The sequence below is a fragment of the Cucurbita pepo genome, chromosome 1, assembly GCF_057944985.1.
Source record: "Cucurbita pepo subsp. pepo isolate OVF chromosome 1, ASM5794498v1, whole genome shotgun sequence".
NCBI classification, from domain to species: domain Eukaryota; kingdom Viridiplantae; phylum Streptophyta; class Magnoliopsida; order Cucurbitales; family Cucurbitaceae; genus Cucurbita; species Cucurbita pepo.
This window is the reverse complement of record NC_141798.1, coordinates 3,680,980-3,696,683: the sequence shown is the minus strand read 5'-3', so window position 1 is coordinate 3,696,683 and position 15,704 is coordinate 3,680,980. Positions and strand designations below refer to the sequence as shown.

General features: G+C 36.5%; 2 protein-coding genes across 4 annotated transcripts; both read left to right on the top strand.

Annotated features, from left to right (window-relative positions):
- The first annotated feature begins 264 nt into the window (after positions 1 to 264).
- On the top strand, positions 265 to 6,029 carry LOC111794288 (uncharacterized). 2 transcript variants are annotated; one of them, XM_023676275.2, is made up of 5 exons: positions 265 to 739; positions 927 to 2,361; positions 4,554 to 4,754; positions 4,833 to 4,984; positions 5,118 to 6,029. In XM_023676275.2, exons 2-5 carry the CDS (start codon positions 999 to 1,001, stop codon positions 5,580 to 5,582), a joined length of 2,181 nt encoding a protein of 726 aa, XP_023532043.2. In that variant the 5' UTR covers positions 265 to 739; positions 927 to 998; the 3' UTR covers positions 5,583 to 6,029. The 2 variants fall into 2 exon arrangements, with proteins under 2 accessions (XP_023532043.2, XP_023532042.2); XM_023676274.2 differs by having other exon boundaries at positions 266 to 739; positions 970 to 2,361.
- An 884-nt stretch (positions 6,030 to 6,913) lies between these two features.
- Positions 6,914 to 11,600, top strand: LOC111806517 (uncharacterized). Of its 2 annotated transcripts, XR_002816818.2 has the most exons (9): positions 6,914 to 7,452; positions 8,008 to 8,255; positions 8,563 to 8,718; positions 8,878 to 9,034; positions 9,189 to 9,331; positions 9,445 to 9,480; positions 9,704 to 10,562; positions 10,837 to 10,934; positions 11,105 to 11,600. XR_002816818.2 is itself a non-coding variant. In XM_023691875.2 (8 exons), exons 1-7 carry the CDS (start codon positions 7,377 to 7,379, stop codon positions 10,544 to 10,546), a joined length of 1,659 nt encoding a protein of 552 aa, XP_023547643.1. In that variant the 5' UTR covers positions 6,914 to 7,376; the 3' UTR covers positions 10,547 to 10,562; positions 10,837 to 11,074. The 2 variants fall into 2 exon arrangements, 1 of the variants encoding a protein (XP_023547643.1); XM_023691875.2 differs by lacking the exon at positions 11,105 to 11,600 and having other exon boundaries at positions 10,837 to 11,074.
- The last annotated feature ends 4,104 nt before the right edge of the window (positions 11,601 to 15,704 follow it).

The following is a 15,704-nucleotide window of genomic DNA, read 5'->3' as shown; positions in this document are numbered from 1 at the left end:
GAGTAAATATAAAAAAAATGATATTTTTATAGAAATTTAATGTTTGTTTTTTTTTTTTTTAATAGTTTTGAAATGTATACAAAAGATGGCGTAATAAATAGATATATTTTTAAAAAATATAAAAAAGTTACATTTTCATTTTTAGTAATTTGGCCAAAAGAACCAGAAAAGGAAGCAGGAAGGAATAATGGCGCTTATAGTTTGTTTCACTGGCACAGAGGTGAAGGGGTATTTTCGACATTTCGGTAGCGAAATATTGGATTTCAATCGGACAGGTCTCTCCCATGCTTTGGATATCAATTTCACATCGAAGAAGCAAAAAACCCTAGAAGTCCCCAACCAACCCCTTCCTCGTCTCTCTGTTTTCACTTCTACGCCAAGATTTTACTGATGAACTTGTGTTAAAAACAACACATTTCCATTTTTCTTTTTCAAATTTCATTTTCTTCTTCTGTTTCTTCTCTCGTCTTCGTTTGTTTTCAGGTTGCAGCGACGAGTTGAGGCTGTGGTTTCGTGGACCTGTTTGCTTCTGTATTTTTTTTTTTTTTTTTGGGAGTTGTGATTGATATATTGCAGTTTTTTGGGTTTCCTTGAATGGTTGCTGTGCTTTTTCCCTTTTATTCTCTAATGGTGGGGTTTCTTTTATGGAATTAGGGTTACAATTTTCCTTTCATTTCCTCCTCTAAAGTAATTGCTGGCCTGTTCCTTTTCCCATCCGCAGCGTGAAGCTAATATTTCCGTGAGTCATTTTCAAGTTTGTTTCCCATTTTTTTTGTTCAAGTCTTCAATCATTTTTTCGCGTCATTGGGTATTTTTCGCCGATTCTTATCCCTCAGGGGTGTGTTTATTTAGCTCCTGCATGTTTTTTTTTTTATGAACTCTTTCTCGATGCTGACTTTGCTTCCTGACATTTGCCGTTCTTTCAGGTTTGAAATTGGTGTTGCTTCCTGACTTTTGCCATTATTTCAGGTCTAAAATTGGGGTTTTGGAATAGCAAGATGTCTTCCAAGTCGAAATATCCAATTCTCGAAAACCGACCGATTGATCAGTGGAGGGTAACGGAGTTGAAAGACGAGCTTAAGAGACGGAAATTGCCCATCAGAGGTCTGAAAGAAGATTTGATCAAACGGTTGGATGAATCACTTCGAATTGAAAGGGAAAATGCCGAGGAAACCAATGGTGTTGATGATGCCCCTCCAGTTACAGATACTGACAATAACCAAGAGCATGCATCTATTGTTTCTGAAACAACGAAAGAAACAAATGAAGATGCTACCGTGATTGAGAAGGTGGATGGTGATGAAGTTCAGGTTGAGAAGAATGGCAGTACTGCAGCTGTGGACGAAGGGATACTTCAAGATGGGGTTAGTCTCAATGGTTCACCTAGGGTGGAAGAGGGGTCGGCTGTCCATGTCACTACTCTGGAAACTAACGTTACCGTAGCTGAAACTGTGGCAACTGAAGGAGCGTTAAGTGTGGAAGGATTGCAAAACATGGAAACCAAGGATAACGAGGATTCAAAGCCCCAGTCGGAGGTTGAGGAATCCAAGTCCCAGCTGGATAGTAAGGATTCAAAGCTTCAGATGGAAATTGAAGATACACAGCCCCAGCTTGTTGATGTGAATATGGAGGCCCAGGTGAAGAATGAGAATTTGAAGTCTCAACATGCAAATCTCGGGCATGACTCTTCTGATCCAGACAACCAGGTATCTGAGGTCAGCCCTGTTATAGGGTCTCAAGTAAGAACTGATTCTATTTCTACTGATTCTGTGACAATTAATGAAATGATTGAACTAAAGGAAAATATATCTGCTGACCATGTAAAATTAGAACTAGATGTTAAGCAGGAGATGGTGGAACCACCATCCAGCATTGTTGTCCCAGATGCTGGCGAATCACATCCAATGGATGTTGAAGAGCCACCTGTGAACAAGAATGTTGAAGAGTCACCTGCAAACAGAGATGTTCTGGAGGCACCTGTGAACAAAGATGTTGTAGATTCTTTTGTGAAAGATGTTGTACAGCCCTTTGTGAAAGAAGATGTTGAGGAGAAACATGATATTAAGGACATGATTACTGATCTTCATGAAAAACATGATGATGTAGATGTGGGGTTATCTGAAAAGCTAAATTTAGATAGAAGTTCTGGGGATGATTCAATGGAAGATGCTATGGAGATTAAAACCGATTCAGGGAATAATCCTGAAGAAATGGGAGAGAAGAATGTAAAAATTGAGGGCCCTATATCCAAAGAGGAAAAGTTTGCAGACATTGCAGTGCGAGGCTCAACTGCAGACAAGAAGATTCTTGATATAGAGAGTGACGTTTCATCTTTGCCTGCTGAAAAAAGAAAGATACTTGGTAATGATTACTTCCACGCTCTCTCTCCTTTCCCCCAAGCCTGACCCAATCCTCCGAACTGAAAGAAAATAAATAAAATTATGAAGTTTTCTCAGCCTAATTAAATATTTAGGCATATAACATAAGCTCATTTTGTGAATTGTGATTTTCATTATAGATTCTCTGTCGTACATGAACTTTTCATCATTAAGATAAATTTATGTTTAGGAGCTTTGAATTAAATCTTTGCTTGTTTATAATGTTTTCTACTTATTCATATGCCAATTTAGTGGATGTTGCTTTAGTTGGGTATAATGAATTATTATTATAACCATTGACATTTATTATTTGTTCAAGAAATAATTCTGGTCAAGAACACTGCTAGCTTTCTAACAATGGAATTTACATATTTCTGGTTCTTTAGTTTTTGGATTTTTTCAGTTGATATTTAGTTTGCTGCAGTCTCTGCATTGGTTTTTCTGCAAGAATTAGGTAGCTAAATGATGTTAGATAATGACGGAGGAAAATTTGATTTGTGCTGCCTTTCAGTGTTTGTTTGGAGTATCTAATATCAGGCAGCTAAATTGGTTATTTGTTGGGAGTATCTAATATCATAATACGCTAATACTTTTGTTGTCAAGAGTCATTACTGTGCTATTTTTGTTAGTTTTTCTGCAATGTAGTAGTGATGAATAAAGTGTACAGTATATCGTTAATCTGGTTTAAAAAATATTGTCGGAAACAAATATGTAAATCATTTCTTTTCCTTTTCTTATTTGTACCTCTTTTGTTCATGAAGGTCTTCTGGTATGAATTCCTTAGACGACCTGCAAATATAATGGGTGAAAGGGTGTTTTATGTCTCTGAAATCTTGTTTTCACTTGAACTAGTATTTTCTCTGACTATAGTAGTAGAATAATCTCTCAGGGATATACATTCATTTCCAGCTTAATGGACTGGTTTCTGTCTCCATATCTGTCCATCTACAGATATCTCTTCCTCAGCACCTTTTGCTGAACATCTCATGAAGCATCAGTCAATATGAGTTTTGGTGATCGATTCTCCATAGTCATCCAAATTCTTCTCTCTATCCACGTTAAAATGCTCCTTTATGTTTAATTTTAGTCTCTTTAGCAAACTCCAAGTTCTGCCCAGAATGGATATCTGTATCTTAGTTTTATATATCCAAAAAAGTTGCTCATTATTGTAACGATTGAGACAAAGAATAGACCTACTATTAGCCTCCTTTTTTTTTTCTGGACAAGCATTGCATATAAATTTTCCTAGCTAACCTTGTAAGATGAATTTTTGTCGTCTTGCATACTCGTTGCTGCAAGATTTTTTTTGGGTATTCTAATCTCCTTAATCTTCCAAGCCAACTTCTGTCTGTAAATTCATTCATTAAAATCATGATTTTACTCGCCTAATCCAATGTTCTTTGATATATATGTCTAATGCAAGGAACAAAGGAAAATAAGTTCTGGTCATTCTTGTAATCATTCAGTTGTAGTGAGGGAAAGGTGTCTTGACAAATTACTTGGCAGGTAAGCTCTGATAGGAGGCTGTTTATAGAAAGAGAGATGGATTTATGGAGGGGGTGTTAAATTATTCGTGTTAATAATTCATTTACAAGCCCTTTTAGTATGTAGTGTTCTCTTTTATTCCAATGGGTTTTTTTTTTCCTTGAAAAAGAGATAGGTTACAACGGAGCCATTTTCATTTGCACCTTGAGGATAATGATTGTAGGAGGGTAAAAGGGTAACCCCTAGGCAGGTTAGCAAGGAAACAAGGAAGTTAGCCACGATAAAATTTCAGAAGTTATCACTATTCATCAAGTTACAACGTTTCGAATTTGTATTTCATCTGATGTGATACTGTTTAAGATCAGTTGAAAGTTAAACGTACACTTTTTGGTTCCCAAGTCTGTGTTGTATGACACACAGTGCCTCCTAGGTTTTTCCTGTTTAACAGAAAGAATGATCCTTCTCCCTTTTGCGCAAATATTTGTGTCTGGCTCAACAGTAATTTTGTTTTTTCTTTAAGGGGTTCGTAAATGGGGATGGGGCTTAAGTACTTGATGTGCTGTTTGATTGGGGGACATGAAATTCTTATTTATTATTGATTCAATTGAAGAACATTATAATGCATTGAATTTTCTTCAAATGTATATCAGTTGTCTTCGTTTTGTTATGTCTGATAAGATTGTTTGGCAGATCAAGTTGGGGCTGGAAATACTGAGTCCGTAAAGAGACATCGTAGGTGGAATGCCGAAAACCTCAAAATTCCAGAGCCCCAAAATGCTGTTCATACATCGACTAGTAATTCAAAGGACATTCTTCAATCCACTGCTCCAAAACGCACCTTTTCCAGATCTGACTCCACAGCTAGTGAAGATCCATCGAAGGAACGTGTTGGTGAGTTAAAATTTGAAGATTTAACTTTTTAGTTCTGGGCAACATCTGGTTCACTTGTCTCGTTTATGCCTTTTGTAGTTCTACCATCACCAAAACCTCCCACAAATTCACTAAGAATCGATCGTTTTCTGCGTCCATTTACCCTCAAAGCTGTGCAAGAACTTCTGAGTAAGACTGGTAGTATCACCAGTTTCTGGATGGATCACATCAAGACGCATTGCTATGTAACTGTAAGACTATTTGCTCCTAGTTGTCAGGATCTAATTCTTCCTGCTTATAAGAGCTGCATAGTTTTGAAATTTTATTATCGGACCCAATATCAAGTCTTCTACTTATTGCTTGTAAATGACTGTCATGATGCAGTACTCGTCGGTGGAAGAAGCCATGAAGACCAGAGATGCTGTTTACAATCTGCAATGGCCACCAAATGGTGGGCGCCTTCTTATAGCTGAGTTTGTTGATCCTCAAGAAGTAAAAATTCGAGTGGGAGCTCCACAGACTCCTACACCTGCAACAGTTGCTCCACCGGTCTCTACCATGCCCCCACCCAAGCAACCTGAGCCTTCTCCTCGTCTACCAAAGCAGCAACATGCTCCACCACCTTCTCTTCCACCACCCCCACCCACAAACAACCTTCCTCAATCAAGGGAGCAGCTTACACTCCCACCCCCGCCTGCCCTTCCTGATAAAGTTGACACTCCTATTGTCACCTTGGATGACCTCTTCAGGAAGACCAAAGCAACTCCTCGCATCTACTATTTACCTTTATCCGATGAACAGGTGCAGGGAAAACTTGCAGCAGGAAGGGGAAAGGACATTAAACAGTAAGCTGAGACAATGCCGGAGTTTAGGTGTTGTATTCTGGCTGGCTGTTGCAGCTGCCCTGTTGTTCGTTAGCGAGTTAGATTTTGCAAAGGTAAAAGGCATAGACTGGCATGTTCGAATGTCTTGAATGCTTGCAGTGGGAATTTCTTTCTGTTGAGCTGAAATTTTAGGGGGGGTCTGCAATCGAATCTGTTGAGAGGTGGCTAGTTTTTTTTTTTTTTTTTCTTGAATATTAATTTGTAGGATATTAAATTGACTTCAAAATTTGGATTACTTTGTATTTTGTTATGTAATCATGTTGTCCTATCGGAACAAAGGACCCAAGGATGAGATAGATTTGTAGAATCCATATAATGCCTCCCTCAAATTTCTGAAGCTAACCTCTTTGGATCTGATCGGCTACTTTGCTTTTGACTGTGTTATAAATTGACAGATTAATTGCCTTTTCTACCTCCACGGTATTTCATTTTTCGTCTTTACTGTTCAAATGGTATGTTCTTTCTTCTTGCACTTTCTTCCTAGTGTCTTTTTACTATGTAAAGGAAGAAAGAAATACATAAATATGTAACTTAAGTTAGTTTTGTGCGTTCGACACGAACCCTTGCCCTTGCCACGCTCAAGTTATGATCTAAAATGCCAAGAACTCCTTGTCTCATCATCGTTCTTCTTCCCTTGCTTGGTTGTTTTTATAGTGCAAAATCAATCTTAATTAGTGTTTGATTGATTCTTATGGTGCAAAATCAACTTTAATTAGCATTGTTTAAAACGAAATTCGTTTTAAGTTAATATTAAGTTATATTTGAAAATCCATATTGATATCTATTTTACTCGTTTTTGTATTAATATAATTAGCTTATCACATGCCTACATTATGCCTATTGTCACATAGCTTGCTATCGTCCATAAATTAAACAATTAATGATAGAATACTCACAAAAATTACCATAAATGATAGAATACTCACAAAAATTACCATAAATGATAGAATACTCACTAAAATTACCATAGTGTTTTGAAAGTCTAAAAATCAAAATAAAAAATAAAAATGAATGTTTTGAAAGCATGGCATGATTAATAATCTTTAGTAAAAGTGAATAAAGTTCATATTTAATCAAATTTTTTTTAAAGCAAATCTGAATTAAAAAAAAAATAAAAAAAAAATAAAAGAGTTAAAAAAAAAAAAAAAAAATGGCACCAACAAGGTGACTTTTATTTTTATACGTTTCTCATTAATAAAAAAAAAAAAAAAAAAAAAAAAAAAAAGAAAAGAAAAGAGGAAAGTGCCGTGAAGCGGCTTACATGAATCGCAGATGCGTTTTAAGAGTCCCAATATTTTCATTTGTTTGCGCCAAAAAACGTCCCCAAATTTGTTCCCTTTTTTCTCTAAAACCCCTTCTCTTCCTTCTTCCTCTGCAACTCTCTGTTTCCTTCCAAGCTTCAATTCCTCCTCCTCCAACACTCCCTTCTTCCGATTCCATTTCTTCCTTTCAACAATACCCACTACCTAATTTCCCCTTTCACTCTCATTCCGCCCTTCCATTTCCCTTTTCTCTGCATTCCCTCCACCCTCTCGCTCCTCAACCTTCCTCTCCTTCCATTTCTTCCGCTCCTACTTTCCTGGCTCCAATTGGGTTTTCTTCTCCTGCTTCTGGGGGTTCTTTTTTGGGCATCCGGAGGTCTTTGTTGCTGATTTCACTTTCCGGATCTTTCTTCTTTTGCTTGCTTGCTCTCTAGGGATTTCTACTGTTCGTTTTTGTGATTTGTTCCACGGCCTAGTTTCGTTGCTTCTGTACTGGAATGAATAGTGTGTTCAGTGAGCAAATACTTGCTGATAAGCTGTCGAAGCTCAATAGCACGCAGCAGTGTATTGAAAGTATCCTTTTTATTTCGTTCTTCTTCTGGAAACTAATGCTTTTACTGCCTTTTAGTTATTGTTGCATCGTTTCTTATCTGTTTCTAGATTGGAATATGACCTGGGTTCGAACGATTGTGTTTAATTTCCGTAGTTTTGGGTAATCAATTCTATCAATATGTTGAACTTTGAAGTTCTTATCTTCAAATCGATAATTTGCTGCTTATTTTGTGTTGTTTTGGCCAACCTTTTCCACTGCCTCTTATCTGCAGTGCTATATCTCCTTTTAAAATCTTTCCTAGCAGCATCCTTGTTTCATGTTTGCTTTTGAAAGCTTTAGTTTCAAGTCCGTTGAGATTTCCTTTTACCATTCAAAGGTTGGATGGGGATCTTATGGAAATTGCCTATCAGACTTCATACATCGTTTCTTCTTGAAACGCTATCAACAAGGGTTTTTATAATTAGTCTCTTTGGTGTTATTGCTTTCCTTATCCTGTTCTTTTTGGTGTTAGTTTGTGCCACCAATGTTGAATTAGCTACAAAAGCCTTTCTGTTTCCTTAACCATTTTCCTATAGCTTTGTCACATTGGTGTATATTTCATAGAGGCAAGGCTGAACTGGTAGTTGCAACATGGGATAAACAGTTTCATAATTCAGAAATGATTCAGAAAGTTCCTCTTTTGTATCTTGCAAATGACATCTTACAAAACAGTAAGCGTAAGGGAAATGAATTTGTCACTGAGTTCTGGAAGGTTCTTCCAGCAGCGCTCAAGAACGTCCTTGAGAACGGCGATAACCATGGAAAAACTGTAATTTCCAGATTGGTAAGTTGTTTTCTTTCCTCTTCATGGATTAATGGTCTCAACCTTCTTGTGTGTTGTTAGGTTTTCCTATGAACTTTGCTGGTGATAACTGATAAAAATCAAAGATGAAATTGTTGCAATTTAGCAGAAGAGGCGCTCCTTTTTGTTGGGTGTCTGCGATTGTTGTCAGTTATGTCTACTAAAAACGAAAACAAATTGCCGATTTCTTGAGCATTTAAACGGTTCTTAAAGTACTTCCAGGACCTCATTTTATGCATTTCTTCCTTCCTTTGAAAATGTCAATGAAATTGTGCTTGCGCATTCTTAGGTTGATATATGGGAACAAAGAAAGGTATTTGGATCTCGCACACGAAGCCTCAAAGATGTAATACTGGGGGAAGAGGCACCTCCACCTCTAGAGTTCAGTAAAAAACGTACTCGATCAGTCAGAATTGTCAAAAGAGATTCACGGTCGATTAGAACGGTGAGTTACCATTTTATCTTCAGCTTCTTTTTCCATTTTTGTTTCTTTTGTGTGCCACCAGGAATTATGGCAGACACTTGTTTGATTCTCCATGGCTGCTGTAAACCTTACAATGCCTTTGTAGTTGAGTTGACATTATACCATTAATTTTGGATGCAGAAATTGTGTATTGGAAGTGCAGCCGAAAAAATTGTATCGGCATTTCACCTGGTCCTAAGTGAATATGCTAATGAAGAAACCGAGATGACCAACTGTAATTCTGCGGTTCAACGTGTAAGGAAGATGGAAAGCGACGTTGATTTTGCTTGTTCCACGGGTATGACAACAATGATTTAATGTTATTCTGTCCTGTCCACATTTTTCCCAACTTCATGTTCTGTATCAATTTGTTTTGGAAGAAATTCAAAATTGTCTTTTTAGTTGAAATTTCCAAATTATATGGTCGCTGAGTTTCTACCACTATCCACCAGCAAAGAATCCCCAACGTAAAAAGTTGGCCAAAGAACTTGAAGAGGAAGAAAGTATTCTGAAACAGTGTATCGAGAAACTACAATCGGGTGAAGCCAGTCGGATGGCGCTTATATCTCAGTTAAAAGAAGCTCTGCACGTTCAGGTACCTCGATCTATCATTTCTCAATGCCCTTTGGAAGTTTGAACAAAATTCTATTTCTGTATTACATTATGGACTCACTGATAAATTCGGGAAACGGGACAATCCAATTGTAGGAATCGGAGCTGGAGAATATTCGAACTCAGATGCAGGTATTTTCTTGACAGAAATAACCTGTTTTGCTTCTGTATCAACTTTACATTTGATAGAACTTCAACATGAATATGTTGGATATCTCTATTTATGTATGAAAATGATGGGTGTTCGTTTATATGGAAAAATGATGAATATCTCTATTTATGTATGAAAATGATGGGTGCTGAAAATTGAAATCTTTTGGAATCATTATGTCATTTCAAACTTCAAAAACTACAGGTAGCTCAGGCGCAGGCAGAGGAGGCTAGAAATATGCAAAACCGGCTAAATGATGAAGGCTATGTATCAAAATCTTCCACCAGTGATTCAAAAGCAAAAGCAGGACAGACTCCTAAGAAGTCTGCTGCAGCCATTGCCGCAGAGGTTGCTGACAAGCTCGCAGCTTCTAGCTCCTCTCAAATGATCATGACATCAGTTCTCTCCACATTCGCAGCTGAAGAGGCAAAGAACACTGGTCTAACAAAGACCAACAATGGATTGACCGTGTTCACACAGAATCCCATGAGTTCCCCTGCTAATTCTATCTTAAAACCTGAGGCTGAAGACGCAAAGAACACTGGTCTAACAAAGACCAACAATGGATTGAATTCGTTCGCACCGAAGCCCATGAGTTCTTCGAACTCTATCTTAAAACCTGAAGCGTTGGCCATTGGTTCAGATCCTAATGTTTTCATGTCTATGCAGCCGCATCCTGCTCCCACTAACCATTCATATCAATCTGTTATGGTGCCCCAACCAACGATACAGAGCCAAGCCCATAATTCGCAAGCTCAATACCAGATGTTTCCAAACGCTCCTTCCCAGCAATATTTGCAGCTCTCAAATGGAGTCTTAACCCCATATGGTTATGGTAGTCTTCCAAGCTCAACTCCGATGCCACCACCACCTATGCCCCATATGGTTAGTCCGGTGGTGCCCTTGACCCAGCAGATGCTGCAACAGCCATCACCTATGATACAAACACAACAAGTTCCTTTCACGCAGCAACCTTTAGCCCCTAGCTTCCGACCGCTTCAGCCGCCTGGGATGGTGTACTATGGGCATCCTCCCCCTTCTCAGTGATAATTTTGTGCTAAAGGTATCTTCTCTTCTGCAGTTCTTGATTAGACAATGTCATTCAATGCCATTAAATTTTGTTCATGTACATTGGCACCAATGAAATTTCACATGGCCACAGATAGCATTCATGGGCCCTTTTTAGTTTAAGAAGGCCATTAGGTAATATGTAAACATCCTTGGATACTTGCATATGCTTTAGCCTCAGTAAGTTCAGTTTGATGCAATGAAGCTCATGTAAATTTAGCATCGTCAGAGTCGACTTACTGTACATTACTTTATCCTTTGAATGCCAGGTCAAGTTTTAGACGTACCACACCAGTCGTTGCACGTAGATTTCTGAATGTATGAACCTGCGAATGAAGCAAGAGCTAAATCATATTGAGCTGTGGTGGTAAGGACTTGCAATTTTTAGTACATATGTTATGATAATTACGTTAAGATCACTATCTTTCTCCCTCTACCCTACTTTGTGGGTGAAGATGTAGAAAGTATGGAAACGATGTTTACTGGTATGAAGCTACACTTCTTGGAGATCACTCAGCCCTATGATTTCTTAAATAGGTTCCATATGGTTCAGCTCAATTTTATGAGTTGAAATCGACGACAAACCATTGTACTGGTAAAAGAAAGAGCAGACGACAGACGACGAGCTAGTCCCCACGAACATCTGTGTTCTTCATCGTTGAAGATGTGGAAGTGCTGCTAGCAAAGGCTAGTAGGTTCCCTGAATACTGTGGCAGCCTGCCTTCATGAAAGTGTTCTGAAAGAGAGGTTCTTTAGCAATCAATAGGGTTTCTCTCTATGAAAAGATATGAATGAAAATTCAAAGGCTCAAAACATTGATTCTGAGAGCTTGTGAAGCTCCGGAGACATAATGGGCAAACTAAAGGAAAATGAATGAACTTAGAAGACTTGATATTCACACATAATTAATTATCAAAGTAGTTTAATTAATCACAATAGGTACAGATTTTACCAATTTTTCTTTTTTCATATATTATGTTCAACTTTTTTTTTTTTTTTCTTCAAGGAAAAATAAATTAATACTCATTCATAATTATTCTTCTCAATCATTAGATTTCCATTTCCATTTTTAATTTATTGTTCTTTTCTTAAGAACAAGGAAAAACAAAATTGATAACTATTTTCCAGCTGAGCTGAATTAGGTTAATAAGCAAAGCTAATTTGTGATAACCTTAAAGTAATCAAACAACTCCACATTTAATAAACGATTAACTTTGCTGTAGCCAATGGATTCTACATAAATCATAATCCCTTTAATAATAACCCATTAAGGAAAAGCTTAGTTTATTTAACTATATCTTGTTCATTGTAGTAAATAGACCCCACAACCACTAATGTGCACACCTTACATATTTTATATACTTCAAAGAATATGGATCAATAATTCTTTGATAAAAACATCCATCAACGTAACTTCGGTACAAAGGAATGCACTTCATAATTCAACATTAGAGTTGTACTCGAAAGGAAAAAAGTATGCACATAATTGTAGTGGGTACCACACGCGCTCTCAAGCTTATATCAAGTTACTTCAATGACGTTTTTCACAATCTATTTTAATCGATGTATTAAAATTTAACCATTTATCGAGTTGAATCGAAAGGACCCAATCCAATCGTTGTAGTCAATGTTGTAAGCGTAGTGTGATTGAGATGTGTTATTTAAGAGTTGGGCGGTGGAGGGACCTCACAACACAAAGAAGGAGAGCCACAAAGGTAGCTTTTTTTGGTTTGGTGGGTGGCTTCAATTCATATGATAATTAATAATAATGAAATATACATTATTCTAACATAGCTTCACATGCAAGAACAAGCCCATTGGTTTTGAAACCAAAAGGAAAAGAGAAAGGAAGGAAATGGGTAATGAAACTCTGTCAACCACAAATGTTTTTGAGACAACTTGTAGGGTTATTATGCAGCAATGTGTCAATTACAAACCCTTTTTCTTCGTTTTTGTTTATGAACATTATTTAATCAACTGCCGAAAGTGAATGGTGATTTGTATTTGGCTTACCATTTTGTTCATATGGAAGAACATGGTGGGTCTTCATGTTTCACTTCTTTCTCCTTACAATAAGACATGTTTTTGAGTTCAATCAACACCATGTTTCAATTATTTTCATTAAGAAAGTTGAAAGTTATTATCTTTATTATTATTTTCATTCAGAAAGTTTAAAGTTATTATCTATATTAACAATGTGCATCATCCTTTTCCATGGTTCAATCATAGGAGCTTCATCATTGAGCGTGCTTTACTTAGTAATTTTATGTTGGGTTCTCTCTTGGAAATTTTCATGAGATGCATGTGAGCGAAAATTAATATACCAGAATGACCATATCGTGAGAGAGACAGGAAGATGTCACGACTATCAAGTACCGAAATTCAAATTTAATTATTAATTCGACTTCTAGGTATGATCGATTGCAACTTTTAACAACTATATTTCAAACAAATTACTGTAAAATGTAAAATAAAATTGGAATTGAGTGATAAAAGTATAAAAATAGACATAAAGTAGATCCAAATTGGATTAATTTGACTTTTCATACAAAAAATTATAAATTGTTTTTAGTGGGTGGCACTATGGCTACTACTCCCACTTTTTAAGTCAACTTATAAAACGAATGTTCCAAACAAAGAACTAATGGAAGACATCATTAAAACTTGAGACATTTCACATGGTTGCCTTCTAAATGCATCTAAAATTGTCTAAAAATCTCAATCGGTTAGCTCCTTCGAGATAGAACGATAAATTTCTTTTCAAAAAAATATAATCAAACCCGTCATATTTCAATCTCTCTTCAACTATTCTAAATGAAATCCATCGTATGATTCTGAATCTTTTCTTTTTACAGCGAGAAACGACGAATTTAAATAAAAGTTATCGATATCTTTACAAAGCGGACTATATATTTGTTGTAGTCGAAGATTAGTTCATAAAAACTCTCCTAACCAACTTTTACGTTTACATTTGCATGGATAATTTTAGGACAGAGGAAAAATAAAGTGACATGATGTTGCTATGTTATTATATATACAAAGCATCAACCACAACATTCCTTTAATTATGGCATCGAACATTGGAAAGTACAAACTATACCATGAAAGAGAAGACACCAAAAGACACGCTATTCCTATTCTCTTTTGGTTTTTGGACACACATTTTAAAACACATGTACACAAACACCAAGATAAAAAAAAAAAAAAAAAAAAAAAAAAAAAAAAAAAAAAAAAACAAGCTTTTCAATTTTATACACACTTCATGTCCTGTTTTTGTAGCTGTCGGCAGCAGCTGCCGGAGCAATGCTTCCCGGGTGAACTTTGTTCTTCCTTGCAAGCAAAGAACCGCCACCGGAGCTGGCGGCAGTGACGTCCTCGCCCCGGGGATATTCGATCCGCTTCCATCCTCTCGAGCTTCTCCTTCTGTTGCTTCTGTAGAAGGTGAATTTTGGCGTAGGAAGCTCCGATGGATGACATGGTTTTGGAAATGGAAGAAGAAGAAGAAGAAGAAGAAGAAGAAGAAGAAGAAGAAGAAGGTTGTTTTGGTTTTGGTGTGCTTAGAAGCTTTGAACTTGGTTGTATTTATAGAGCATGCATGCTTTGGTTAGGGTCGCTCTAAATAAATAAAACCCCATGCTTCAAACCCAATATGGCTTCTTTCATTTTCTTAATCAATTCAACCGTCTTTGTCACAAAAGAAGAAATGACTTTTTTAAATCTCCATTTCTTTATTTCTCTAAATAAAAAATTTCTAACCCTCGACCGAAACCTGCCACTAAAAGACTATGAGCAGCCCAAAAAGTAAAGAAGGTAGGGTAGTTGGTCATATCCGAATATGAATCGTACATGAACCGTAGTTAGAGTCAGTGGCTCTCTTAGGATTCCCTCTTCTAAGATCCCCAAGAAAGAGGATCAAGTTAGTTGTAGCCGCTTTCTATGTCTTGAAATACTTTACCTCTACTGATGGGAATTGGCACCAACTAAAATAGTTGGGCATCACTTATCATAGCTTCTCGTGATATTAAATAGGTAATTGTTATCGTACATTCATGTACAACGGCACATATCTAACTTTTCTTACATGCACTAACATCACATGCACAACATATATAAAAAAAAAAAATGGTAACAAACATACCAAATTTAGTTCTAAGATGATGGATAAGAAGAACTACTTATCCTAAAAGAAAAATGGTAACAAATTTAAGTCCACCGCTAGTAGATATTGTTCGTTTTAGCCTTTTACGTATTGCTGTCAGGCTCATAATTTAAAAATTCGTATGTTAAGGAGAGGTTTCTCCATGTTTATAAGAAATGTTTTGTTCTCCTCTTTAATCAACGTTATCGTGTGTTACATAAAAACCCTAACTTTTAAAAAAGAGTTAGAGATGGTTTTTGGAAAAGGAGGAATGAGAAGGAAGAGTGGTGCGTAGGAGGAGAAAGGCATTTTTGAGGTCACCAAATTGAAGTGGAAGGAGCACACACAGACTCAGAAAATAACATGAATAACTAATGGCTTAGCCTTTATCTGAGTGGCAGTACAATGGCATAACTATTAAATAGTAACCACAAATGATGCCACCTCAGATGCAGTTTATTCAAATGGAAGCTGCCTATCTGGACATTCTAATCTAATCACTGCTTAAAATTTTCTAATTAACACACACACACACACCCCATAATAAAGGGTCTTATCTCCTTAATTATCAGCCACGCTGTTGTTGGTATCCAAGTTGGATTGCTCACCTTTATAACCCAACTCAGTATTACTAAATGATATTCAATAATATGGTGGTGTCGCAGTCCTCTTATCATTTTATAACTTTTATTTCGCTTTCGGTTTATTTTAGTCCTTACCATTTAAATCAAATTAATCTCGTAAAATTGTCTTTTCTATTACATAAGGAAGTGAGCTAACATTATTTATTTAATCGATTATATTTGGTCATTGTTTTAAGATATTAGCTAAAAAAAAATAAAGTTTTTAGATAGAATAAGACATTCCTTTCAGACTCGTGATCAAATCCAAACTTTTAAATTTGGTAGTGACCAAATTGAAACTAAAACTCAAAAATAAAATCAAAATTAAAAATTTTAAAATTATTAGCTATTAAGAGAGTGTGTTTGGATGATATAA